Source organism: Uranotaenia lowii, chromosome 2, assembly GCF_029784155.1.
Source record: "Uranotaenia lowii strain MFRU-FL chromosome 2, ASM2978415v1, whole genome shotgun sequence".
NCBI lineage: Eukaryota > Metazoa > Arthropoda > Insecta > Diptera > Culicidae > Uranotaenia > Uranotaenia lowii.
This window is the reverse complement of record NC_073692.1, coordinates 258,158,185-258,183,559: the sequence shown is the minus strand read 5'-3', so window position 1 is coordinate 258,183,559 and position 25,375 is coordinate 258,158,185. Positions and strand designations below refer to the sequence as shown.

General features: G+C 37.3%; 4 protein-coding genes across 5 annotated transcripts; 3 read left to right on the top strand and 1 right to left on the bottom strand.

The window, feature by feature from the left end:
* The first annotated feature begins 9,478 nt into the window (after positions 1-9,478).
* On the top strand, positions 9,479-11,534 carry LOC129744367 (guanine nucleotide-binding protein subunit beta-5). Its single transcript, XM_055736853.1, has 5 exons — positions 9,479-9,725; positions 9,993-10,248; positions 10,311-10,722; positions 10,785-11,048; positions 11,110-11,534. Exons 1-5 carry the CDS (start codon positions 9,611-9,613, stop codon positions 11,119-11,121), a joined length of 1,059 nt encoding a protein of 352 aa, XP_055592828.1. The 5' UTR covers positions 9,479-9,610; the 3' UTR covers positions 11,122-11,534.
* Positions 11,535-11,666: 132 nt separating this feature from the next.
* On the top strand, positions 11,667-21,583 carry LOC129744366 (serine/threonine-protein kinase ATR-like). Its single transcript, XM_055736852.1, has 8 exons — positions 11,667-13,056; positions 13,263-15,306; positions 15,444-15,842; positions 15,916-16,008; positions 16,068-16,268; positions 16,339-18,666; positions 18,734-20,137; positions 20,193-21,583. Exons 1-8 carry the CDS (start codon positions 12,779-12,781, stop codon positions 21,210-21,212), a joined length of 7,767 nt encoding a protein of 2,588 aa, XP_055592827.1. The 5' UTR covers positions 11,667-12,778; the 3' UTR covers positions 21,213-21,583.
* LOC129744368 (spermidine synthase) lies at positions 21,348-23,256 on the bottom strand. 2 transcript variants are annotated; one of them, XM_055736854.1, is made up of 5 exons: positions 23,140-23,256; positions 22,879-22,988; positions 22,456-22,678; positions 21,746-22,343; positions 21,348-21,679 (listed from the first exon to the last, which is right to left on the bottom strand). In XM_055736854.1, the coding sequence occupies exons 3-5, from the start codon at positions 22,590-22,592 to the stop codon at positions 21,545-21,547; spliced, it is 870 nt and encodes a 289-aa protein (XP_055592829.1). In that variant the 5' UTR covers positions 22,593-22,678; positions 22,879-22,988; positions 23,140-23,256; the 3' UTR covers positions 21,348-21,544. The 2 variants fall into 2 exon arrangements, with proteins under 2 accessions (XP_055592829.1, XP_055592830.1); XM_055736855.1 differs by lacking the exon at positions 23,140-23,256 and having other exon boundaries at positions 22,879-23,060.
* A 562-nt stretch (positions 23,257-23,818) lies between these two features.
* LOC129744215 (GPN-loop GTPase 1) lies at positions 23,819-25,370 on the top strand. The gene is made up of 3 exons (XM_055736627.1): positions 23,819-24,278; positions 24,339-25,163; positions 25,255-25,370. Exons 1-3 carry the CDS (start codon positions 24,059-24,061, stop codon positions 25,341-25,343), a joined length of 1,134 nt encoding a protein of 377 aa, XP_055592602.1. The 5' UTR covers positions 23,819-24,058; the 3' UTR covers positions 25,344-25,370.
* The last annotated feature ends 5 nt before the right edge of the window (positions 25,371-25,375 follow it).

Sequence of the window (25,375 nt, the reverse complement as noted above, 5' to 3'; positions counted from 1 at the left end):
TTTTGAAATCAAATACCCGGCTTTTGCCAGGTTTTAATATAAAACAGCATGGATTTGTCCGGCCCGGATGCGTGCTGAAAAAAATCTGACAACCTTATTCCACAGAGAACAGACGTGCAAGCTAGCCCACGAAACTTGAGTAAAAATCCCAACACCCTTTTTGAACTAATTTTTGTTTTTTGGCTACGATTACACCTTTTCGAAAACTGGGCACTTTAAAGTTGATTTGTAACTCTTGAACGGCGCAATAGATGACACTGTTTGCAGTCAGTTTCTAACGTATTTTTTTTGGTGATAGCACTTGAAATTTTACACACATTTTTGACGGTTTTTTGTTCGAGCTTGTACGTCTGTTTTCTGTGCTTGTTCTATGAAGCAGTGAGAAAATTTTGAAAACTGTAGCAGATTTCAAGCTTGGGATGGATTCTTGAGGTTTTTGCATTAATTTTTAATCCAGATAGTTACTCTTGAATATCTTTGCTCTATTATCATAATTTGATTATGAATTTAAAATTTTGAGTCTAGAGTAGAATACCTCGCTTACTTTTTTGGACGCTCATGGGGGGGGTTTAACCCCCAAACCCCCCCCCCGTTCCTACGGCCATGACAGGACATAACAAAAACTGGAGTGTAAACTGATCAAGTGTTTCCGTTCTGGTGTGATTAATTTAAAAAAAAATCTTCGAAATCTGTATGTTTCGAAGTATTTCATTTTGTTGATAATATTTCAGTCAAAGTGACCGTTATTTAAAAGAGAGCTAGAAAGTGTTATCTAGGCCAAATTTATGATCTCCACAAGGACGCCCGGTAGGCTCTGAGTGAGTGTTACACCCAGGCTTCATTTTGCTCATCTTGCCCAAAAGGAGACAGTGAACATTGGCCCCAGCAAGTGCTGAAATAAACCACAACCGAAGCGTCCATCTCTGTTCGGTCGTTGATTTCTCAGTCAGTAACTGAGAAGCTGATGAACATTTCTCCCTTCGAGAATGAAATTGGTTGACTGCGTTTTTGAAATGCTCTGCAACAAAACGTGGGCTGCTTGATCGGTTTAAGGGTGAGAAAGCATGTTTCTCTTAGGCGTTCGACAAGCAGATGAGAAAAAGTGAGCAAAAATCAAGAGAATCGAAGAAGCCTGGTTACACCATGACCCGAAGAACATGAATGGCTAGAAGAAGGTTTTCCTAGTTATGTACCATCCCCGGAAGAGGAATTACAGTGACTGCATGGCTTTTCATCCGGTTTAGGAATAAATAATAAGCAGTCTGTAAGCTTTTTTTGTACTACATAGATATTTACTTGTACCTTTGAAACAAAAAACTACTCCTTTGAATTAAGATTCTAGTGATCTTTAAATTTAAATTTTATTTATTAGATTGAAAAACTTTTTTGAATTCCTCTGCTGTTCACAACGGATTTCGTCTGGAACCATTCCGAAATCGTGAGTATTAACAAATTTGAATGAAAAGAAAATTATTAAATAGTGCCATGAATCAATGAACAATTTTTTTTATTTTGATGGCTTTAACTTTTGAAATGAAGGCCCAGGAGTAGGATAAAAAGTTGAAAACTATTAGAATTCGAGACAGCCTACGCGACCAGTCAGGCTCCACACAGTAAAAAAAATACTAGAATTTCTAATAAAGCTTATAGCCCGATTTTGTTCAGTGTCAGCCAGGGCCTATGCCTCACTCACGAACACCTGTTTACGATAACCGACCTCCGATTTGTCCATGCTATGGCACGCCCAGCCAACATGAAATCGTAATAGAAATCATCGTCGAACTCGTATATAGATGCAACTCAAATCGGAATCGTAAATATGTACACTTACCATTCGACCATATCGTTTATTCATCGTAGAAGATGCAGCTTCCCAATGAAATACGACTTAGTTACGATATGTTGGATGAAGTCGTATTTAGTTTCGCCGATGTCAAATGAAATCTTATAACGATCGCATAAGATTTCTTAAGAAGCATTTTATTGGTACACAAATTACTTTCGAATCGAAATCGTAAATGACTTCGAATAAATTCGTAAAGAATACTACGTAAGCATCGTCTTTCGTATCACGTTGTATGTTTACTAGAATGTCACATTAGTAGGCAAATTAACACCGTGCCTTTCCGATATAGCTACAAATATTATGTAGCGTTATAATTAAGTATTTGTGATTATTAAGTAATGAGCGTGCAGTAATTGTATTAATTCGAGCCAAAATTAACTGTTTAGTATTAAGAGTGTAACCTGTCAAACGAAAACACATGTGCACGTGAACAAAGAAAAAACAAAACAACATTGCACAGCAAAACAATTCACCGTTTCTTTTGGTGTGGCGTAAGCCGTTGCATACCGAAACCGTAACCTTTAAAGGACCGGGTAGGTCCGCATCGGCGGAAGGTGAGCGAAAACAATTTGGTTAAAAGCAGATCGGATAAACATCCATTATCTTAACACCCAGGCAACGTGCTGAACATCACGCTACAACATCCAGCCCCGAAGATGAACACGTCAAGCCAAACAGAGCCGAAAGATGCAGACGGTGCTGGTAGAACCGGTTTATCATTGCAAACGGCCCCAACAGGGTGAGTGATAAAATAGGAAAGGAAACCTTTGAGAATAGAAGAAACAATGTTTGTTTTCTACAGGGCCGTTGTTGCAGAGCCGAGTGTCATTGTTCGGGAGCACAACGCACTATTAGTGCTCGTTTGGCCAAGTCGCAACAGAACCAGCTGGAAGCAGACAGCGGAAGTGCTCCGGGCAGTGGTGCGTGCCCGTGGAGCAGTGCAACCAGGCAGGGTTGCCAGAAAATCCGAGATATTAAGCTGTGATACACCTGTGCCGTCCGAGCTGTGATATGATTGTTGTTATTGTTTGGATGTTATGGTAGGAAACGGGCCCGTGAGTAGAAATTGTGTTAAGCTAGCCTAGGTTTTTAATGTGTCGTATAAGTAAAAATGTAAATTGCTACAAGTTTTGGGTTTTGAGTGTTTGTGTTTTGGGATTTAGTTAGCCGTGCAGCACACACTGAAAACCAGTGGTGCTTAACCTGTTTCAATTATAACAAGTATAATCACAGAGAACAGACGTACAAGCTAGCCCACGAAACTTGTGTAAAAATCCCAACACCCTTTTTGAACTAATTTTTGTTTTTTGGCTACGATTACGCCTTTTCGAAAACTGGGCACTTAAAAGTTGATTTGTAACTCTTGAACGGCGCAATAGATGACACTGTTTGCAGTCAGTTTCTAACGTATTTTTTTGGTGATAGCATTTGAAATTTTACACACTTTTTTGACGGTTTTTTGTTCGAGCTTGTACGTCTGTTTTCTGTGGTATAATTATAATCGTATAATCGGTCACTTTACCCACGATATAAATATATTTAATTCGATCAAATCAGATTCGTATTAACAGATACTTAGCGTTCGCCCACATCTCATCATGATATTAAAACTTCATCGTGATAAATCGTGTTCAGTGGATGTGCAATTTCGCGATCGTGCTTGCAATTTTGTATCAGCATTTGAATTTTGTGAAAGTTGACGACTAAAGCAAACAAGCAAACGGATGAAAAAAAAATAAAGGTAGGTTTTGGAAAAACAACGTTGGACTTCTGTCCAGGTTTCTACCTCACTAACATTTTCTTTTCAAAAATAACAGGATTACTCTCCCCTACTAGGCTCAGATTAAAAAAACCCGCCGGATAATTACCCGGCGATTTGCATGTGCATACTACGAGTATCAAGGAATGTTCACGGACAGAATTTTGGCCCGGCAATTTCCGCTGTAAACCAGGAAGAAAGAGGCGTCAAAGATCCTGAGGGAGGCATGGAGGCGGTGGCAGGTAGGAAAGTAGCGAGCGGGACAATGCCCGGTTGCGGTACCTACGAAAATATATGTAGTGCATTTCAATGTTAGTTATAATAAAAATAAGTTAAAATCATCAATTAATTTTATTTCTTCCTAGCGTCGTATTTCAATCACAATATTACACATAACATGCTACATAAAATGGTCCGCAAAATCGTTTTATGATACAAATCGTACATGAGTACATCCCAACTCACATAAAATATCGTTTAAAGAGTCCATCAAATGTCAAATTGCATCATATCGTACAAGCTTACAACACACATCTTATAAAATGTGACTTAAGTTGTCAATCGATGTTAAAATCTCTGAACATCGTATAAGACTGCAACACATCTCGCATAAAGGGTGACATAAATCGACATTCCATCGTCAGATTGCTTCGAGTCATACAAGAGTACAAAACATCTCGCATAAAGGGTGACTTAAATCGCCAATTCATCGCCAAATTGCTTCAAGTCGTACAAGAGTTCAACACACCTCGCATTAAGGGTGACTTAAATCGCCAATTAATCATCATATCGCTTCAAGTCGTAAAAGGGTAAAACACACATCGCATAAAGTGTGGATAGAACTGTCAATCCTCCCATCATCGTAAATGCGCATGAATCGAATCCTTTAATGTAACGTACAAAACGACGCCAATGCGACATAAAGTACCAAAGTATTTCTAACATCGTAAATGACATTACATATGATGTTGTCGATGTCGTAAATCAGAAAATAACGAAAACATGTACGTATATTGCCTCCACTTTTGGTAGGTATATTCTTTTTTCTATCGTCATGTACGATGATTTGTGTCGACATAGACGCACGTATATCTTTTGATATACCTACCAAATTGTTGGCTGGGCGGTTATCACAATAAAACTCATCCTCACCGTATGTACTCAATTCTGCACCACCCGACAAATCTTGTCTCAAATATGCGAGAAAAGGCTGCCACACAATACAGCGTCGATCGTCGCGTCGCGTTGACATTTAATTTTGAGGATGCCATTTTCCGTTTGAGTCGCCACAATGGTGCGTCGCGTCAGCGAAAGCATTGTACTAAAACGCAAAACTTGTTCTAAACGGCAGCGTTTTCGAGCGTCGACGTTTTGGTTTTGAAAAATATCAAAATTTAAGCGCGTCAGCATGGGTTTGAACTATTCGTATTTGATATTTTTCGTCAAAGATTGACACAAAAAGATTCAAAAATCATATCATCGTCATTTTATCTCTTCGATGATACAAATTTGTTGAAAAACGTCATTGAAATTTATTTTTAACATTATAATGATAATGATGAAATTACATATAAAGCGTTTTTTAGAAACATTAACTTGATTTGTATGTTCCCGTTTTTTTTAAATAAAAATAAATGAAACATTTTGCGTTGGAGTTTGCGAGTTTTCTCTCAATATTTCCCTGTCAGCCCTGTCAGTGGACGCTATATTGTGGTGCGAAAATTGAAGAGTGCGTCGTGTCAGCGTTTTAGTACACAACGACGGCGTTGACAGCTGACGTGACGCGACGGACGACGTGGTATTGTGTGGCTGCCTAAATTCCCAGCCCTCAAGAAGAATCCAAATTAGTTGCCTTCCACCGCAAATACCAAAGCTACCACAAAGCATGACCCTTACGGCCCAAGTAACCATAAGCACTAAAACATAGCCCTTAATCAACACTATATTCCCATATATAACTCTGTATTAATGCTTGTTTTGCACTATATGCGTATATAATGCAGATTTAATGCTAAAAAGGCGAAATAGCGGGCTGAATAAATGCTATCACAACATAGCCTTTAATAAGCATTACAAATGCTGAATTAGTGCACCATCAAAACGTCATTTTTCGCAAGCCGTATAAAAGCATTAACAATGCATACTTAGAACACCTTTTGTTTACTTAATTATATTTTTTATAATAATTAAAATAAACAAATCAAAAGAATAATCACTGATGAACTGATGTACAAGCTAAGCCTTGAAACGTGTGTAAAGTTCCAACGACCGTTTTCAATCAATTTTATGTGTTTTGGTTGAGCCACCAGATGTCTCCAAGGACACCAGAGAGAACTGTCAAGAAGAAAGTGAAATGTAAACAAAACAAAATAACAAACTATTAGTCAGTTATGAATATGTCGAATTACTATTTGACGAGTTTTGAAGATCCGCAACACATTTATGATTTGCGTAATGAAAATTTTTTAGCTTCAAGCTGTTTTTCTAATTGTTTCAAACTAGCATGAAGCACTAAATAGAAACAGATATGATACGATAAAATGCTCGCTCAGAATAGCCTAAAATCGGTATTGTTTCATGAGATTTTTAATTTTAAACTCAACTGGTTAAAATAACTGGTTCGTCTGGCTTGTCCGAAGTTCTTAGTTAGTCTTTTTTAGTAAAAAGAATGAAGATAAAATGAAACAGGCAAATTTACCTTGCTGTGAATATATTGAAGCCGTCCATTCTACTACGATGTTAATTTATCAATTTTTGAGATCATATACGATTGTGCTCTTCCAAGAATGAGGTACTTCAAAAGTTAAATCGGCTTGTTTAAATGATAGCATTCGAAAATTTGTACTGGTTTCTGGAATATAATAATTCAAGCTTGTACATCTGTTTGTTATTTCGGCAGTCTCTGTAGTGAAAAAAAAATATGACAATGCTATTTTCCCCAGCTTAAAATTATTCGTGGTTAATCTAATTGTATAGAATAATTCGTCTTATTGTATTTAAATTTATTCATTTTTGAATTCAAATACCATTGCGTCCTTTCGAAAAATTGTTACATTTAAAAGAGCTATCTAGAAACAGTGCCATCTATTGCGCCGTTCAAAAGTTAGAAATCTAGCAATAGATGGCACTGTTTTTCGTCATTTTTTAACGGCTTCTTTAAAATAGAGCACTGGAAATTTTACACAAGTTTCTGAAGATTTTTTGTTCGAGCTTGTACATCTGTTCATCTGTGGAATAATTAATTATTATCTACAACATCAATCAACATGCATGCTGAATGGAGAATTATGCCTGCTTAATGAATTCTTCTATGAAATAAGAAGTGAATATAATTGACATATGGATTACATTTGATGAGTCTCGAACCGAGGATCCCGCAGCAGCCTTTATCTTTCCTTGCGCCTTTACCATTTCGACCACTCTTGATGCTGATAGGGTGGGTGAAAAAACCCGTACTTCAAGTACTGTCCGGGTCACACCACTCTTAATGCTTGTTAACTTTGTAGAGTAGCTCTATATGTGCATATAGTGCTATCATCACTGATGAACTGATGTACAAGCTAAGCCTTGAAACGTGTGTAAAGTTCCAACGACCGTTTTCAATCAATTTTATGTGTTTTGGTTGAGCCACCAGATGTCTCCAAGGACACCAGAGAGAACTGTCAAGAAGAAAGTGAAATGTAAACAAAACAAAATAACAAACTATTAGTCAGTTATGAATATGTCGAATTACTATTTGACGAGTTTTGAAGATCCGCAACACATTTATGATTTGCGTAATGAAAATTTTTTAGCTTCAAGCTGTTTTTCTAATTGTTTCAAACTAGCATGAAGCACTAAATAGAAACAGATATGATACGATAAAATGCTCGCTCAGAATAGCCTAAAATCGGTATTGTTTCATGAGATTTTTAATTTTAAACTCAACTGGTTAAAATAACTGGTTCGTCTGGCTTGTCCGAAGTTCTTAGTTAGTCTTTTTTAGTAAAAAGAATGAAGATAAAATGAAACAGGCAAATTTACCTTGCTGTGAATATATTGAAGCCGTCCATTCTACTACGATGTTAATTTATCAATTTTTGAGATCATATACGATTGTGCTCTTCCAAGAATGAGGTACTTCAAAAGTTAAACCGGCTTGTTTAAATGATAGCATTCGAAAATTTGTACTGGTTTCTGGAATATAATAATTCAAGCTTGTACATCTGTTTGTTATTTCGGCAGTCTCTGTAGTGAAAAAAAAATATGACAATGCTATTTTCCCCAGCTTAAAATTATTCGTGGTTAATCTAATTGTATAGAATAATTCGTCTTATTGTATTTAAATTTATTCATTTTTGAATTCAAATACCATTGCGTCCTTTCGAAAAATTGTTACATTTAAAAGAGCTATCTAGAAACAGTGCCATCTATTGCGCCGTTCAAAAGTTAGAAATCTAGCAATAGATGGCACTGTTTTTCGTCATTTTTTAACGGCTTCTTTAAAATAGAGCACTGGAAATTTTACACAAGTTTCTGAAGATTTTTTGTTCGAGCTTGTACATCTGTTCATCTGTGCTATCATTAGTGCTAATTTTCTTTATTGCTTCTATGCATTAATAATGCTTATATAAAACTAAAAAGCATTATGAATGTTGATATAATGCCAACTTGCATTAGAAATGTTGATTTCATGCTAACTTGCATTAGAAATGTTGATTTAATGCTGATTCAGGGTTTTGGCTTAATGCTTATGGTTACTTGGGGGGTTAACCAACCACTCGAATCGAGGAAGAATGACTAGGGATACCATACGTACTCTTTTTAGAGTACATGTACTCTTTTTCGATCGAAAAATGGGCGTACTCTTCTTTTTGTGAAATTTGACCAAATGTACTCTTTTTTTTTTGTTCAAAGACATTTGATCAGAAAAAAACAACGTATTTCTTCCATTTTATGAAGTTGTTTCACATCTAATGCAAAAATTACGAAAGGAATACAGCTTATAACAAATTACTTTAACAATTTGTTCTTAAAAACATGCATTTTTAGTTGTTATAATCATTGAAAGCGAAAAGCGATTATAGTCGTTTTACCATATTTATGGCCTTCGCGACTTTATCAACGTTGCAGTTGGCGGATCGTTATTGAAAAACTTATCCGGTACAATTGTGTTTAATGTTTACTCTTGGGCTCGAACTTTCGGACATCGGCTCAGGAGACAACAGACTTGCCAACTGAGCTATATCACAAGCCCCCATCAGCGCCTTTGAGTATGCAAATAGTAATCAATATGCACAAGCTTTAGGTATAGTACAAGAATATTTAAAAAGATAATTTAAATTGTTATGAAATTCACATAACCTCCAAGACATTGTCAGTATTTGATTACATTGAAATATCTCGGTGTCACCTCTTATAGCACGAAATATGTACAGCAGAAACCTGCTCATCAATGCTCCGGTTAGCCGATCCTCCGCTTTATTCGAGCGACCATTTGTATCCAAAATTTTTACAAAAATGTGTTTTATTGTCGCAATATATTGTTAAGCTATTAAATTGACGTCTATGGCTAGTTTAAAATCTAAACTTACCAGAAAAGTCGATTAAATAACAAAAATAAAATCCATGTAAAATCCGAGCTATGCGCCTTGATGATATGCCAAACCAGAGCAAAAGGGTTTGTCAATATGTAACAAATCACTTAATCCAGAAAGGTGCGAAAATGGTTATTTATGAACCGAAATAATGGTTATTGCAAATCCAGCGTGCATAATTTGGCAAAAGTTTCATCAGAACAGTATTTATTTACCTTGGTTGAATATGATGGTACCTTTTATATTTGCTGCTTTGTTTTGTTTTTGTTTTTCGCGTTTGAACTGTCAAATGGTGCAAAATTTTACCTTTTTTCTTAACTACTGGTCGATATTTTTAAGCAAGGCAAGTTTCACAAGGAAAAATCCCGTAATAGTTGCACTAGAGATATTAAAAAAAACAGGTAATTTCCAAAAATAACGGTTAAAAAGATGACCGATGTGCTCAGTAACAATACCACGGATAAGGTAGCATCTTTGGTGAAGGAAGCTGAAGCCCTCAAATCTAAATTGGAAGAGGAACGCCAAAAGTTAAACGATGTTACTTGTGAGTAAATAATATGTTTTAGTATATTAAGCTTCTCACTTAATCCAGAACCATTAGATTAGTCGCAAAACATGAATTATGGCTCTAAAAACCTCATTTTTTTTGGTTACAACTAATGAATTAAAGGTATTTTACTTTGAGAAGTTTTTTTTTTTGTACCAAGTGCATTCATTTCACTAGATTAGTCGGAAGGGAGGCCGTCGCGGCGACTCAACAGACTAAAAACCTCATTTGAGTTAACAATTTCCCATGTTGCACACATTTTAGTATCATCTGTTGCTGAGCGTTTGGAAATGATAACTTACATCAACATAAAGCCAAGAAGAGTCCTTAAAGGTCACCAGGCTAAGGTTCTGTGCTCCGATTGGTCACCGGATAAACGGCATATTGTATCATCCTCACAGGACGGAAAACTCATTATATGGGATGCTTTCACTAATTACAAAGAACATGCAGTCACAATGCCAACTACTTGGGTTATGGGTTGTTCATATGCACCCTCCGGAAATCTCGTTGCTTGCGGGTTAATTTTTTTTGTTGATATAAATGTAAACGAAATATGCTACCTATTTTTTTTTTTTTTAGGGGACTAGACAACAAGGTTACAGTCTATCCCATTACGATGGAAGAAGACATTTCATCCCGAAAGAAAACAGTCGGAACTCACACTAGTTACATGTCATGTTGCATTTTCCCAAATTCTGATCAACAAATATTGACGGGCAGCGGAGATTCTACTTGCGCTTTATGGGACGTAGAATCTGGCCAACTTTTACAATCGTTCCACGGCCACACCGGTGATGTTATGTCCATCGATCTGGCCCCGAATGAAACCGGTAACACGTTTGTTTCTGGTAGCTGCGACAAGATGGCATTTATTTGGGACATGCGTTCGGGGCACGTGGTACAATCTTTTGAAGGTCATCAATCCGATGTTAACAGTGTTAAATTTCATCCCAGCGGAGATGCGATCAGCACTGGTTCCGATGATAGCACGGTAAGTCAATTTTAAAGATTTTGGTAAAACGAAAACCTTACATCATTATGTGCGTTCCCCAGTGCCGCCTGTTCGACATGCGAGCTGACAAAGAAGTGGCCATTTTTAGCAAAGATAACATCATATTTGGTGTAAATTCGGTCGATTTTTCTGTCAGTGGAAGATTGCTCTTTGCTGGCTATAATGATTACACTGTAAACGTTTGGGATACTTTGAAAGCACAACGCGTCTGCTTGTTGTATGGACACGAGAACAAGGTTTCTTGTCTCCAAGTATCACCAGATGGTACTGCACTTTCCACCGGAAGCTGGGACTTTACCCTTAGAGTAAACTTCTTCATTTAAATTGAACAGAGAGCGTATTAAATTAAGCAATCTCTTTTTTCAGATATGGGCCTAAGCGATCTAGTCAACTGTATATTTAAAGTTATGTAGTATTTAAAGATTATATACTATATCTCATTAGTCAACGTGTCATATAAATGTTCGATGTCAAAATCTCTGTCTCAAAGCAGTAGAAAATAAGAGTTAAACAAAAATCTAACAAAAGTGAAATATATCAAATATGTTACACGATGATTCTTTAGTCGAAAAATATACCAAAAATGTTAGATTATGTTTCTCATAACAAAATTAGGAAATTTAAAATTAATTTTATCCACACATCAGCCAACACTTATTTTTTAAGTTGAGTACATTTGTGTGCCATTAATTTAGCATTATGTATACTCCAATAATTTTTATCAAAATAATGCAATTATTCATCCCATTTCGTTATTGAAATAAAACCAAAAATCTAAGTATGAAACCAAACATAGTTTTTAGAATCTAACTCTCCGGTACAGAATTGAATTTATTGTAATCCGAACTTTTAACACCTTTAACGTGTGTGCTTTCGATTTTCATAATTGCACTTGTTTGCAATAGTTTTTTTACGTTAGCTGGTTTTGTAATCATTTTGTCAACTAATATGTCCAATCGTGCCATTATGGATAATGTAAATCTTGGTTCAATCGCATAACTTATTGTCATAAAATTTCAAACAACCGTTCCTACTATCCACCAGGTAGAACTACTTCAATTCGTTTTGAATTTTAAAGTACCTACTAGTGACAGCTAGCGGTCAATAGAATCCGTTCTTGTATTCAGAGCAGGGGTGTCAGGTGTCCTGATTTATCAGGATTTGTCCTGATTTTTGAGAGACTGTCCTGATTTTTCAAAAACGCTTGAATTGTCCTGATTTTTGAAAAATGACCCTTAAAATGTCCTGATTTGTCCTGATTTTTAAAAAATATCCAAATTATAACTAAATTTATTGTTAAATGATGAGAACATCAAAAAAATCTTAAATAAAATAGTTTAACCAGTTGAACCAATGAGATTCTTTGATTCAAATTACATTAAAATGAGGTTTTTCGATATTAACTGCAGGCCAGCCAAGGTTATTCTCGCTTCAGTTGCATAATTCGAGGCGTCTTCAGCACCTATATTTCGCCTTTAGTTAGGCAATTTAAGCAGAACTGCATTTTGTTTTCAGCAATTTGGGGGTGTCCTGAAAAATCCTGATTTTTTCTTCGCGGTGTCCTGATTTTTTGACAAAACGACCTGGCACCTCTGATTCAGAGTAAAGTCCAAGGCGGGTAAAGCTAGGTGTGTTCTTATACCAATGCACGGAATCGTCCATCTTGTGACAGGGGTGACAGGCAATCGTAATCGTAGGCATGGTAGGCGAACAATTCGCTGTCAAAAAGCGCACCGTCTCCACCCCCAACCAATGAGAAACTTTTGGTACCCCTTGCCTACTTTTCCTCAGTATGCACCCACCCTACTGGAGGCACTCTGGTAAAGTCCGTATCAAAATTCGTATATGGCTGTTTGTTTGGCAACACTTCCATTTTGTTTTGATTTTCGCGCCGGTCGGAAAATTTGATTTTATTGTTCGCTATTTTCATCGGTTTTTCTCGTTTTTCATTGAATATAGATCAATTTTCTTGTAATCAAGTTAGTGTTTTCTGCGAAATTTGTTCAAAATTGTACAACTTTATCGAAAAGAAACTATGGATCCAACTAAAAATGTGCCCGATGTAGCCGACAGGAACAAATCTGACATCATGTGGGAAACGCTAATAACAACGTTAACCGACATTGTACACAACCGTAGTTTGAACCTGGAAAAAATCCTCAACATGATACGAAACGATCTAACATACGATGATCCAGGACTTTTTCCGTCCCTTTTGTTAGCGAACCCAGAGGAACGTGATCCAATAAGAGCGTTCAATTTTTGGTTGCTGAATCAACTGGTGCACATCGCTTCTATAGCAAATTATTTTGGGTAAGACTCAGTTACCTATTCACTAACGATGTTTTGCCCTTTGCATCTGCGTTTTAACAGTTTAGTCATGTATGGGATGAATCATCCAATAGGTCAAACAAGCAGTCTAACGAAAACATTAATTTTTGCTATAAAATATAAATTTCATTTCATTACTTTAAACATTCTAACTTAATAAATAAAAATTATACGATTTTTTTTTTCAGCATAAAGCGGAGCACTTCCGAGCTTCAACAAACAATCCTTTCTGCTAGCTTTGTTAAGCAAACCTGGTTCTTCTACGAAGCTAGTCTGAAATACTTGGAAATACTAGAAGCCTTGAATACGTTTCAACCGGAGAAGCAGCCGATACAATTACTAGCTTTTCACATGCCTGGCACTTACTTTGAGCGACTGAACTGTAGTTGCTCTTTTGCGGTGGTTGAGGTTGGTGATAAAGTAACCAAGCGAATTCTGACAGAGAATTGTTTGAATGTGCTGAGTCAGGTGGTTAGTATAGCTGATGATCGTGGAAGTCCAGAATTCCGGGCACAATGCGCTGAAGTTGTACTGAATACTATGAATTTCGGGTGTTTAGAGGAGAAAACTTTGTGCTTGATGTTCTTTGGTAAATATCTGAAGATGATTTCTGAGATAACACCATGCGTAGAGCGATTGGCAACTGAGATAATGGGGATCGTTGAAACCTGCTTAGAACGTTTCAATCGATGGCTCAGTAGTGAGTTAACACAAGTTAAGTCTATTGAACAGTTCAAAACTGCGCTGATGGATTACTACAGCAAACTGAACGTGATTCCTTTCTTAGACGTTCCTACAGATCATCGCAGAAATCTAGTACTATATTCAATTAAAATCATCAAACAAGTCATTACCTTGAAAACGGACAACGAAGAACTAAAATTGAAACTCTTAGATCAAATCAAAAAGTTTCTTTCTATTGTGCTCAATCATTCACCGACGGTTGTTTTAGGAGATGGATTTGAAAGTTTATATGTTATGATTTTCCAATTTCCGGATTTAATTCATCTCGTGGAGGCGCCAATTATCAATGAAATCAATGCAACGGAATTGACAAGTGAAATTATTGTTACAAAAATCAGTAACATATGGGCATCCGTACTTGGATATATTCAAAAAGAACACCAACATTTGAAAATATCGCAAAAAATTGAAACAGTTCAAAAACTAGTTCGTCTAGCAGTGGATGTGATACATGGTTGTTATTTGCAAAAACAAAAAAGTAATATTTCACAATTGACCATAAATATGTTCGATAGTAAATTGGTTGAAATCCTCGAGATAATATTCGAAAATGTAAAAGAATGTCAGATGAAAAAAGACATATTCCTTTGGATTCAAGATACATGTTTCGACGTTGTTAACCTACAAGAATTCAGCACATTAGATGAAACATTCCAGAAAACTATTTGCTCTTGGTGCTTTGTGCCATTCATGAATTCCTTTGAACATTCCAAACTCGAAATACCAGACGACACAATTCAGGTTCTAAACGATTGTATTCAGAACGATAGTGATCTTAGGATCATCCAAATTGGAACGCTTGATCAGTTATGTAAATTTGCCGTGGAGAATCTTTGTGAAGCTGCGAAGGAAATGTTCAAGGATATATTTTGGTCAATAATAGTCACTATTAAGAACTCAAACGATTCGGAGCTCAAACGTGCACTGTTTCGGTTTTACCAAAGTCTACTGCTATCTATGAAATATCCTGTAGATCAGCTGGCCAAAGAGCTACTCTTTCCTTCCCTTTTTGAACCAGATATTCAAATGATTGCTTGTCGATATCTGTCGACACATTACTGCATAAAATCGCAGAACTATCAAGTATGGCAAATCAAGGGTGATACAACTTCCCGTAAACGGAAATTCCGCTGTCTCAGATGCCAACCAGACAACTCGGATGAGAATTTTATGTGCACTCAGCTGAGTATAAGTTCACAACGAACAGAATTCACAACACGTCAGGAAGGATTTCTTCTAACGACGTGTTCAACACAGAAAGTACGCTGCTCTCTATCAGTTGATGAGTTGGAAAAGCTGTTCGTGATTGAAAATATCGAAACGCAACTGGCAATGGTAAATCTTCTTCCGGTATTGCTCAAACATGTTCCGACAGTAGTGCTAAATGAGCGATTAGTGTCAACTTGGAGTAACCTCATAACTAGTCACAACGATGAAGTAAACATTGCTTTTGCGAAAAGCTTTCCAGTTTTGATGGAATCTCTTGCTGTAAGTATATAAATGTAGTATATAAAATTAAGTTCCCTTAACTTATTTATTCTCGAAAGTTATCTACAGTATTGCAATTAGCTATCTTAAAGACATAAAATTGAACAATTTTATTTGTGTTTTACTTTATTTTACAGTGTGGCTCGGTTTCCCCAGATGAAAAGAATAGTATTATTCAAACCTGTCTAAATAAACTTTCGGAAGCGGTTCGACAAAGCATAAATAAACCAAACTATAATCGCCAATCTTCCGTTATGAATATGGTTTTGAAGTTTTCCACTTCTGGCAGTGCCGACATTATTCACGAAGAACGGCTTATGCATTGTATTCGGATGTTATTTTTCTTCTTAATGCTACGTGAATCCGAAATCACGCGAGAGGCATCATTGATCGTTGCGGAAATGTGCGAGCATCATGGTGTTTCCACGAGGGACATGTTGAACTGGTACCGACATGACATTATAAAACTGATGATAGCGATCAGTGCCACCAATTATCATTGCCACGAAATATCCCTCTACAAATCTTTGACTCATGTATGATTTAGTATTGCGATTAAAAATCAGCTCTTCGACACAATTGATATATGTACTCACCTAATTTTTCTAGGTCAGCAAAACATTCCAGTTTAGTGGCCCTGTAGAGTTTATAAACAAGTACTATAAAATTATACTGGCTATGCTTCTTCCCTGGTGTATTAAGGTAAATTTAAAATGCCATCATTGGAAATCATTTTGTTACTTGATATTCCTTTATTCCAGCGGCCTAGTTGTGTAAATCTTTTGCAGGAATTAGCAAACATAATACGAAAAGAGAAAACTATGGTTTTATCAAATTCGTTTCTTACCATCTATCCTTATCTCTTCATCAATGAACCTGCTAATATTACCAATCAATGCATTGATTTCATTATGACAAATACGGGCAACACTTTAGTGCGGTTGTTACATTCCGACATCAAGGTAACTTGGAAATGTTATTAAATTATATTGTTCTTATAAATAATTCAATAAACTCATTTTAAACTTGCAGAAAACGGTTTCTGAAATATTAATTTTCTACCACATCAACGCAGAGTGTGTCCTTCATGCGTTTCGCAGTCTGTTGGCGAAAGATGGCGATGCTGAAGATATAACTACCGCTCAAATGGCCGAATACATTTCCAGTCGATTCCTCGGAGTGTTAACTTTTTTTGAAGCCTCGCTAATTAATCCGGAGAACGAAAGAGCCCTCAAGCGGGAAACACTCCTTAGTTTGGGCGAGATAATTCGATTGCTCGGAGGACACCACATTACACCGTTTAGGTTCAAAATCATCGCCCTACTGAAGACTACCTTGGCAATTGATGAACCCAACTTGAAAAGCATTTGTGTCAAAGTTTGGCGTATATTCATCTGTACAGTGGATGTGCAACAACTGGGTCCTCTCCTTAGCACGATTTTTGTATCGTTAGAACTATTGATCGATCAGTTCACTGAGGATATAAATTATATCTTTCATTATTTGGTCATACAAAACAACAGTTTGTTGAGTCCGCATATTTCGGACCTTTTCTTTTTAAGTGAAACTAAAGTTGACGAAGAGATTAAACAAGTAGTTGCAGCACATACACGAAATGATCGAGATCGTAAAGAGTTTATGTTTAGATTCACAGAGCTCGTGAAACATGTAAATCATGAAAACCTAGCAGTTCGAGTATACGGCTTAAGATTTTTGCGCCAGCTGTTTGCCGATAACCGTAGTGAATTGAACGATTCTGTCATCGGTCAACTTTCCTTCAACCCTATGGTTGTGCACTTGCTGGATAATTTAATCAAAAGCTGTAGCGATGTTGATGTTGGATACAGATTAAGAGCTGCTGAATGTTTGGGAGAGTTAGGCGCACTAGCTCCTAATTATCTTCCTCCAAATTATGCACCGCAGGAAAGTTTCGCTTTGAGTATCCATTCGGACGCATTTGCTAGTATGGCGCTTGCCGAACTTTGCCGAGCCTATCAATTTCAAAAGGATACCAAGTATGTAGATAGTTTTTCTTTGGCGATTCAAGAAATTCTATTAGAACGAGGAGTTTCACCGAGTAATGGCAAAAAACTAGAAGTTTGGGAAGCTATTCCTGATCGATTACGACCTATCATGGAACCACTTCTTTCGTCTTGTTATACCGGATTAGATCGTGTTTCGTCTACAGAGTGCCATCCAATTTTTGGAAGTTCCAAAGCTCAAACTTGCCAGGAATGGGCATTCTTATGGGCTTGCCAATTGATCGAAAAACTGGAGAAGGACCAAACTCAAAATTTATTAAAATCTTTCAAACCAAGCATCCGTTGCGATATAAGCACAATGACGAATTTTTTGCCTTATATCTTACTGCATGCTTTACAGAGTAGCAACGAAGAAAATCGGAAAATGTTCGTCGAAGAATTACAGTTCCTTTTCAATGCGATTCTCAATAATAATCCAGAAATTGATAGTCCAGAATCACAGGACCACTATATTAGAGGATTGCGTGCTATGCAGTTTGTATCTAAAGATCGTAAACCCCAAGCGCCTGATGTGCCCACTTCAGACATGTCAATGGAATGTGCTAAGCTAGCCTTTCGACTTTTAGATTTTCTGGAGAAGTGGAAACGTCAATGGAAAAAAGTGTATCAACTAGATGATTCGAAAGTGGATTACCATAATGTAGAGGGCTTTCTAAATGAGTTCAACCATGAGATGCTGGCCAACATAAATTTCAAATGCCAGGAGTATGCACGCTCGCTTATGTATTTGGAGGCTTACATAGAAGAAGAACCAATGCGCTTCCAAGATCATTTGTTCTTTTTAGCCAAAATTTTTACTCATCTCAATGACCCAGATTCAGTCGAGGGAGTTATTTGTTCTAAAACAACCGAACCAACGCTAGCCGAACAAATTCTGCTTCACAACGCAACTGGGCGTCTCCACCAATCTGCGGCATGCTATGAACGAATGCTTCAACTGAGAGACATTAGTCCGCTCGATATCTATAATATGGTAGAATGTTACCTCAGATTAGATCAACCGGAAACAGCATTGCTTCTATCGGAAAGTTTACTGAACCAATACTACGAAAACGATGTACAATCATTGCTACAGGAAATTAAAGCCGAACCACTTTATCGTTTGGGTCGTTTCGAAGCGCTAGAAGAACTTTTGGAATCTCCGGGTATGCAGGAAAGTGATAATTGGGGTGTTATCTGTGGTTCATTAATGGTTGGTTACCGGAAAAACCAACATGAGCAATTCCTACAAAAACTCGAACAAGCTCGTCTAGCAGTGCTCAGAATTCTTCATAACTCGGATCTTAAAATAAGTGCTTATGAAAAGGGTTATGAACAGGTAAATGATTTTTTTAAATGAAACTTGCCGATACAAAATACTTATAATATTTCAAAATTGTCCCCAGGTTCTTAAACTGCACATGATCGATGAGTTTGAGAAGTGCGAACACATATTGGAAAATATTCGCTCTTTCGGAATCCACCGATGTCAAAATGATTTGCAGAATCTAATCGCTAATTTCGACGCACGGTTAGAGCTCTTACAACCGAACGCTGCCACAGCTGAACCAATCATCAGTCTTCGCAGGATTTTATTGAACGAAACTAAAATCCTGATAACGGAATTAGCTTCGACTAACCCTAGTGCAGGTAATATTGTTAAAGAAATTAAGGATACAATCGATGGACATATCGGTCATCTTTGGATAAAAAGTACTGAGTTGGCTTCTCGTGCTAAGCTTTTCGAACAAGCCCATCTATACATTTTACATGCTGAGAGCTACAAACCTAAAGAGTTGTTTATAAAGAAAGCTCAACTGCTCTGGGAAAAACGTGATGCATCGAATGCATTTAAAGTTCTAGAGCGCGGTTTGGGAGAAATTTTGGAAAGGTGTAAAGTGAAAGAGGTGAAACAGCTGCCCAAAGAAGAGCGACTGATTTATGCGCAGGGAAAGCTTCTGATTGCCATCTATAATGCCGATGCTTCGAACGTCTCAGCCAGCGTAAATCAAAGATGTTTCAAAGAAGCGGTTCTGGCACATCCTGAATCGGAGAAAAGTATGGTTCACTTAGCACAGTATTTAGACAAGCTTTACGTAAACTATTCATCGGATGATCAGGACTCAACACGTGGATGGGAACTACTTCAAGACGTGATGACTTATTACGGTAAATCTATGATATACGGGTCAACCTACATTTATCAATCAATGCCTAGAGTACTTAGTATCTGGTTAGATTTTACCGCGCGCAGTGTAAATAACGATTCCTACAAAAAGATATGCTCCAATATGATAAAGCTGGCACAAAAATTCAGCGAAAGCCTATCGCCGTACTTTTTCTTCACTGCTTTTTCTCAACTCATAAGTCGTGTTGCTCATCCTTCCGTCGAAGTTTATCAGGTGTTGAAGTCGATAATTGTTAAGCTAATATTGAATTATCCCCAGCAATCGCTGTGGATGTTGTTGAGTGTTTACAAATCTTCATATGCCAATCGGGTTAAACGTTGTCATGAAATTTTCCATGATAAAAAATTGTCCAAAGTAACCATGCAGAAAATGATAACCGACTTTAATGCGCTGGCCGAACGGTTCATCGAGTTGACCAACAAAGAACTTGGATCGTCCAAAGATACTAAGGTGATGGTTTCTTCGTTGGTTAAAACACTGCCAAAATTATTCAGCGACGGAAATCTGTCAGACATCGTGATGCCAATTCAGAAATGTATGCAGTTGGTGTTGGACAAAAATTCTTCAACTTTCGCTCCGTATGCAATGAATCTCGTTTACATTCACGGTATTAAAGAAGAGGTAAGTTGAAACAAGGAAGACAATGAACGAGCAGTAAAATAAATTGCACTTTTAGGTAACCATTCTTCAATCGTTGCAAAAACCTCGCAAGATAACTCTTATTGGGAATGATGGCCGGGAGTACACAATGATGATGAAACCGAAAGACGATTTGCGGAAAGATTTTCGTCTTATGGAGTTCAACGCTGTCGTTAAGCAGTATCTCTATCAGGATCCTGACGCCAAACAGAGACGTTTGAACATTCGAACATACGCAGTATTGCCGTTGAACGAAGAGTGTGGAATAATCGAATGGGTTGATAATTTGAACACATTTCGAAGCATTATATGCACGTACTATAAACAGCGAGGTTTAGGAATGCCAGCCAAAGAACTTCGCAATTACAACTACAAACGGCAGGATCCGTTACAGAAGAAGCGTGATGCTTTCGTAAATTGCTTACTGCCTCGCCATCCACCAGTATTTGGCGAATGGTTCCGAGATCGATTTTCTAACCCGCACAATTGGTTCCAAGCGCGCAGCTCATATATTAGAACCACTGCTGTGATATCAATAGTAGGGTACATTCTAGGATTGGGTGATCGACATGGTGAAAATATTCTATTCGATGCTACCAATGGTGATACCGTTCACGTGGATTTCAACTGTCTGTTCAACAAGGGTGAAACTTTCGAAATTCCAGAATTAGTACCGTTTCGCCTCACGCATAACATGGTTAGAGCAATGGGGCCACTTGGAGTTGAAGGTCTTTATCGCAAGTGTTGCGAAATAGCGCTACGAGTATTGCAAAATCAAACGCCCACCTTAATGTCTGTGCTAAAACCATTTGTGTACGATCCGCTTGTGTCCTGGAATAAAATAAGTAAACACGACGGAGCGACAGAACGGACTGATCCGCAGGCAATGAATAACGTAAAGCACATCGAGGAGCGATTAAAGGGATACGTCAGGATTAACGGGAAGATGTCTCATATGCCATTGTCTGTAGAGGGTCAAATAAATCATTTGATTAGCGAAGCAACTAACCAAGACAACCTCGCCCAAATGTATATTGGATGGGCTGGATATATGTGAAACATACAGCTTAAAATGTATTGTGTCATAAAATAAAACTAAGTGTTGAAATTAAAAATTCATTATATAATATAATTTTTTAAAGTAGTTCCTGATTTTTGAATCGTTTGAAACAAGAAATGAACAACACACTGATGTGATGTGAATTTTATTCGTATTAAATTTATTGTAAATAAATTCGATAGTTTTCAAAAAAAAGGCTACAATTACATTGTACTTATATACGGTCGCTCAACAATGTAAATGACCATAAAATGTTAGTTCAATAGTTCAATAAAGTATGAACCTGATAGCAGTCAATAGACAATATCAGGTTAAAACTTAATCGGCGCTTACTTGAGGTACCGAGCAGCGAACCTGGGCAGTGTAAATGCTGTTCTGTGAATGTCAGTCGTGTAGTATCGCAATTCCATCTGGTCTATTTCCTCTTCAGTAAATGTAGTAGCAGGAACATTCAGCTTTGTATCCTTCAAAACAAAATTATATGCGTCTTAAACAGTACAACCGTTGAATGTGTGCTTGCATATACTTACCACATTCAAAGAAGCTATGAAGAATCCGATCTGCCCCGAAGGATAAGAAGGTACGTTGGCGACACCGTAGCCTACCACCGGAAAGTGTTTCCTGCAGTGGTCTAAGGTTTCTTTGACGTGCTTCTTATCAATCCAGAAAGTACCACCCTGTGAGCAGATAATACCATTGGGTTTGAGAGCCTTTCTAGCCAGCCCGAAATAAGATTCCTGGAACAGAGATTCCGCTGGCCCAATAGGATCGCTGCTGTCTGTAATGATGACATCAAATTCGCCCTGCCGCTGCTTCATATACTCGAAACCATCACCGATAGTGAGTTTCATTTTGGGCGAATCAAACCCACAGGCCATAAATGGTAAATACTTTTTCGACAACTCTACGACCCTTTCGTCAATTTCAACTTGGTGAACTTCTTCGACCAAAGGATGTTTAACAACCTCCCTGGCCACTCCTCCGTCTCCTCCACCGACGATCAAGACCTTTTTAGGATTCGGATGGCAACAGAGAGGTAGGAACGCTATCATCTCCTGGTAGGCGAATTCGTCATTTTCTGTACATTGAATAATTCCATCTAGCACCAAAACAGTACCGTGGGAATATCTAAAATATATGATGTGAGATTATTGTTTTATAATTGTGGATGCTTGTTATAAAATGTGGTGCATGATTTAAGGATTTCTATAAAAAAAAAAGCTATATTAAAAATGCTTACGTGTCGAGCACTTTGATGTCCTGAAACTGGGATCGTTCTTCGTGAATCACTTTCTTGACCTTGAGGGCGAAGCACTGCCCGGGCCAGAGCTGATCGGAGACCTCGCAGAACCACTCCGATGGATTCATTTGATTCATGATTACTGCTCGACAGCCTTCTTTTGATGTTATAATTCAATAGCGCAAGGAAACGGGTTATCGCAAATGAACTCTCCTAGTTTCGGCTGAAAAAATAAATTGATAAGATGATAAATGAACGGGGCATTATGAGAGTTCAGGTGATTTACGATATTAAGGATTCTACTATTGAATTTCACCGTGACATCATGCTACTTGATATTAAGAATAATTAACCGATAATAAGTAGTAAGAGAAATTTATCTTAACAACGGAAGTCAAAAATACAAAGAACATTATAACATACCTTAGCCAAAGACCAGCAAACGAACACTGATTAAAATAAAGATGCTCGCTCTGCTCAAGTCTGCGCTCGTTCGGTGCTCTTTACGTGGTGTGTTCAATATCAAAAGCTTGCTATATTAAACAAAAAAATGTACAACAGGCTTGGTTACATTAAATTTTAGTATGATCTTAGAATTTTCTTTTCAAAAATTTATATTAAAATAAAGAAAAAAAATTACAAAAAAATACGCATTATTGTTAAAATTTTTGGGTTCCTACATACGTCGTGAAATTAACTTTTTCACTCGTGAAATTAACTTTTTCAACTCGCGAAAAAGTGTCAACAAAAAAAACTTTCTTTTGGATTTGTCGAAAACGACTGGCTAAAACCAAGTATGGTCCAACTTGCCTTTTTCTTGTTATGATTCTATGTTATTATGTTTTAGGCTCTGTTTGCTTTTGTTGTGGATTTGATGGTGTAGTTTAAATGTAAATGTTCGCCTTTTTCAGGAAGTTCACAATTTCGTTCATGGAGGTTTCGCATTCTTCTCTGAAAATCTGGTCGAGCGGCTTGCAATATTCCAGTACTGGGAATTGACTGCGAACCGTGTTGAGTCTTGGGCAGTGATATAGCAGGTGTTCTAGGTTTTCGGTTTCATTGCATGTTTCGCATTTGTGGTCTGGCTCCAGTTTCCATTGGAAGAGCCGGTTTTTGGTGAGTACATGTCCTGTTCGAATACGGCTTAAGATTCTTATTTCGTTGTTTTTCAGGACTAGGTCTTTGAACCAGATGGTATTCCTGGGCTGTTTTTCTATTTGTACGTACTGTTTTCCTTTGGTCAGACAGGTTTGTCTGAACTTCTTGGTCCAGCAAAAAAAAAAAAAAAAAAAAAAAAAAAAAAAAAAAAAAAAAAAAAAAAAAAAAAAAAAAAAAACTATTGAACGCAGGCTATTATTTACGAATATGAAAAAGCCGGAACAAATAGAAACGTCAACAGGTTGAACACGCTTCCGCATTCCACACCATAAAAATCACGTTTCCAACCACTGTTTCCCTGCGATTACATTAAAAAAAAGTATTAAGTGGTTATATATTCCTATGTGTGTATTACGAGAATTTTGTTAATTTTGGAGCACGCATCCAAGTCGTATTTGCATTCGTACTCGATATTTTAATTTTAAACTGCGAAATAGTCCCGGCAATGGCAACAGGAATCGAACGTATGGAGACAGGCGAACAACAACCACAGGCTTCCGATGGAACCAAACGAAAACCGATCTGCATGATCGTTCTGGGAATGGCTGGATCCGGTAAAACTACATTCGTTCGAAAATTGGCGCAATACAATCACAGTGAACACAATCCGTACCTTATTAATCTTGATCCGGCATGTAGGGAGGTTCCATATCCGGCTAATATCGGTAAGTACATTGTGGCATATCAATTTTTCATTTCTATTATTTTTATTGTACCTGCTTTAGATATACGTGATACCATCAACTACAAGGAAGTGATGAAACAGTATAATCTAGGACCCAACGGCGGAATTGTCACTGCTTTAAATCTGTTCTCTACCAAATTTGGCAAGGTCATAGAATTAGTGGAGCGGACGGAGGATAAACATAAGTATTGCGTGATTGATACACCGGGACAAATAGAGGTGTTCACGTGGTCTGCTTCCGGAACAATTATAACGGAAGCTTTGGCCACTGCGTTCCCAACAGTGGTAGTCTATGTAATGGACATTGTCCGATCAGCCAGTCCAACGACTTTCATGTCTAACATGCTATATGCGTGTTCAATTCTTTATAAAGCTCGCCTTCCATTCATAATCGTACTTAACAAAATCGATGTTCAAGAGTTTGATTTTGCCATTGAATGGATGCAAGATTTCGAATCATTCCAGGAAGCTCTAGAAAACGAAACATCATACGTAAGCAACCTCACAAGAACAATGTCTCTCACATTGGATGAATTTTATCGTGATTTGAAAGCTTGTGGTGTTTCATCTAAAACTGGTATAGGCTTTGGTAAGTTTTTCGAGTTAGTTCAGGAGGCGGCAAAGGAATATGAAACGGACTATAAAGCAGAATATGAAAAACTAAGAGTTGAAAAATTAGAAGAAAAGAAACAAAAAGAGCTAGAGCAGTTGAACAGAATCAGTCAGCAGGAAAAAGGCCAGGAAGTTCCGTTGATCAATGAATTGAGCAGTGGTCGAGAACGAGCGGAAATCTACCTTAAGCATCCCGGTAATGAAAGTTCCGAAGATGAAGAAGGCCTGGAAGACGACGCACCGGTTTGTCCAGGTATGATTGATTTATGAAACTGTTTAGTCTTACCATCATTCACCTACCACATTAAACACTTTGATTGATACACGTTTAATTTTCTTTGCAGGCGATGACGAAATAGAAGAAGCGCAATTCAGCTCATTTATTAGACGACACAAAGAAGATACTGTAAAAAACCATACTATTGGTAAATAAAAATGATCTTTTTTTAAATTAAAAAAATGAGA

Excerpts from the sequence above, each read along its gene's own strand:
- LOC129744367 (XM_055736853.1), top strand. The coding sequence starts at position 9,611 with ATGACCGATGTGCTCAGTAACAATACCACGGATAAGGTAGCATCTTTG. Across the intron at positions 10,249-10,310 it reads GGAAATCTCGTTGCTTGCGG|GGGACTAGACAACAAGGTTA; the intron begins GTTAATTTTTTT and ends TTTTTTTTTTAG. Across the intron at positions 10,723-10,784 it reads CTGGTTCCGATGATAGCACG|TGCCGCCTGTTCGACATGCG; the intron begins GTAAGTCAATTT and ends TGCGTTCCCCAG.
- LOC129744366 (XM_055736852.1), top strand. The coding sequence starts at position 12,779 with ATGGATCCAACTAAAAATGTGCCCGATGTAGCCGACAGGAACAAATCT. Across the intron at positions 18,667-18,733 it reads ATGAAAAGGGTTATGAACAG|GTTCTTAAACTGCACATGAT; the intron begins GTAAATGATTTT and ends AATTGTCCCCAG. Across the intron at positions 20,138-20,192 it reads TTCACGGTATTAAAGAAGAG|GTAACCATTCTTCAATCGTT; the intron begins GTAAGTTGAAAC and ends TTGCACTTTTAG.
- LOC129744368 (XM_055736854.1), bottom strand. The coding sequence starts at position 22,592 with ATGAATCAAATGAATCCATCGGAGTGGTTCTGCGAGGTCTCCGATCAG. Across the intron at positions 22,344-22,455 it reads GACATCAAAGTGCTCGACAC|ATATTCCCACGGTACTGTTT; the intron begins GTAAGCATTTTT and ends CATATATTTTAG. Across the intron at positions 21,680-21,745 it reads TCATAGCTTCTTTGAATGTG|GATACAAAGCTGAATGTTCC; the intron begins GTAAGTATATGC and ends TTTGTTTTGAAG.
- LOC129744215 (XM_055736627.1), top strand. The coding sequence starts at position 24,059 with ATGGCAACAGGAATCGAACGTATGGAGACAGGCGAACAACAACCACAG. Across the intron at positions 24,279-24,338 it reads TCCATATCCGGCTAATATCG|ATATACGTGATACCATCAAC; the intron begins GTAAGTACATTG and ends TACCTGCTTTAG. Across the intron at positions 25,164-25,254 it reads CGACGCACCGGTTTGTCCAG|GCGATGACGAAATAGAAGAA; the intron begins GTATGATTGATT and ends TTTTCTTTGCAG.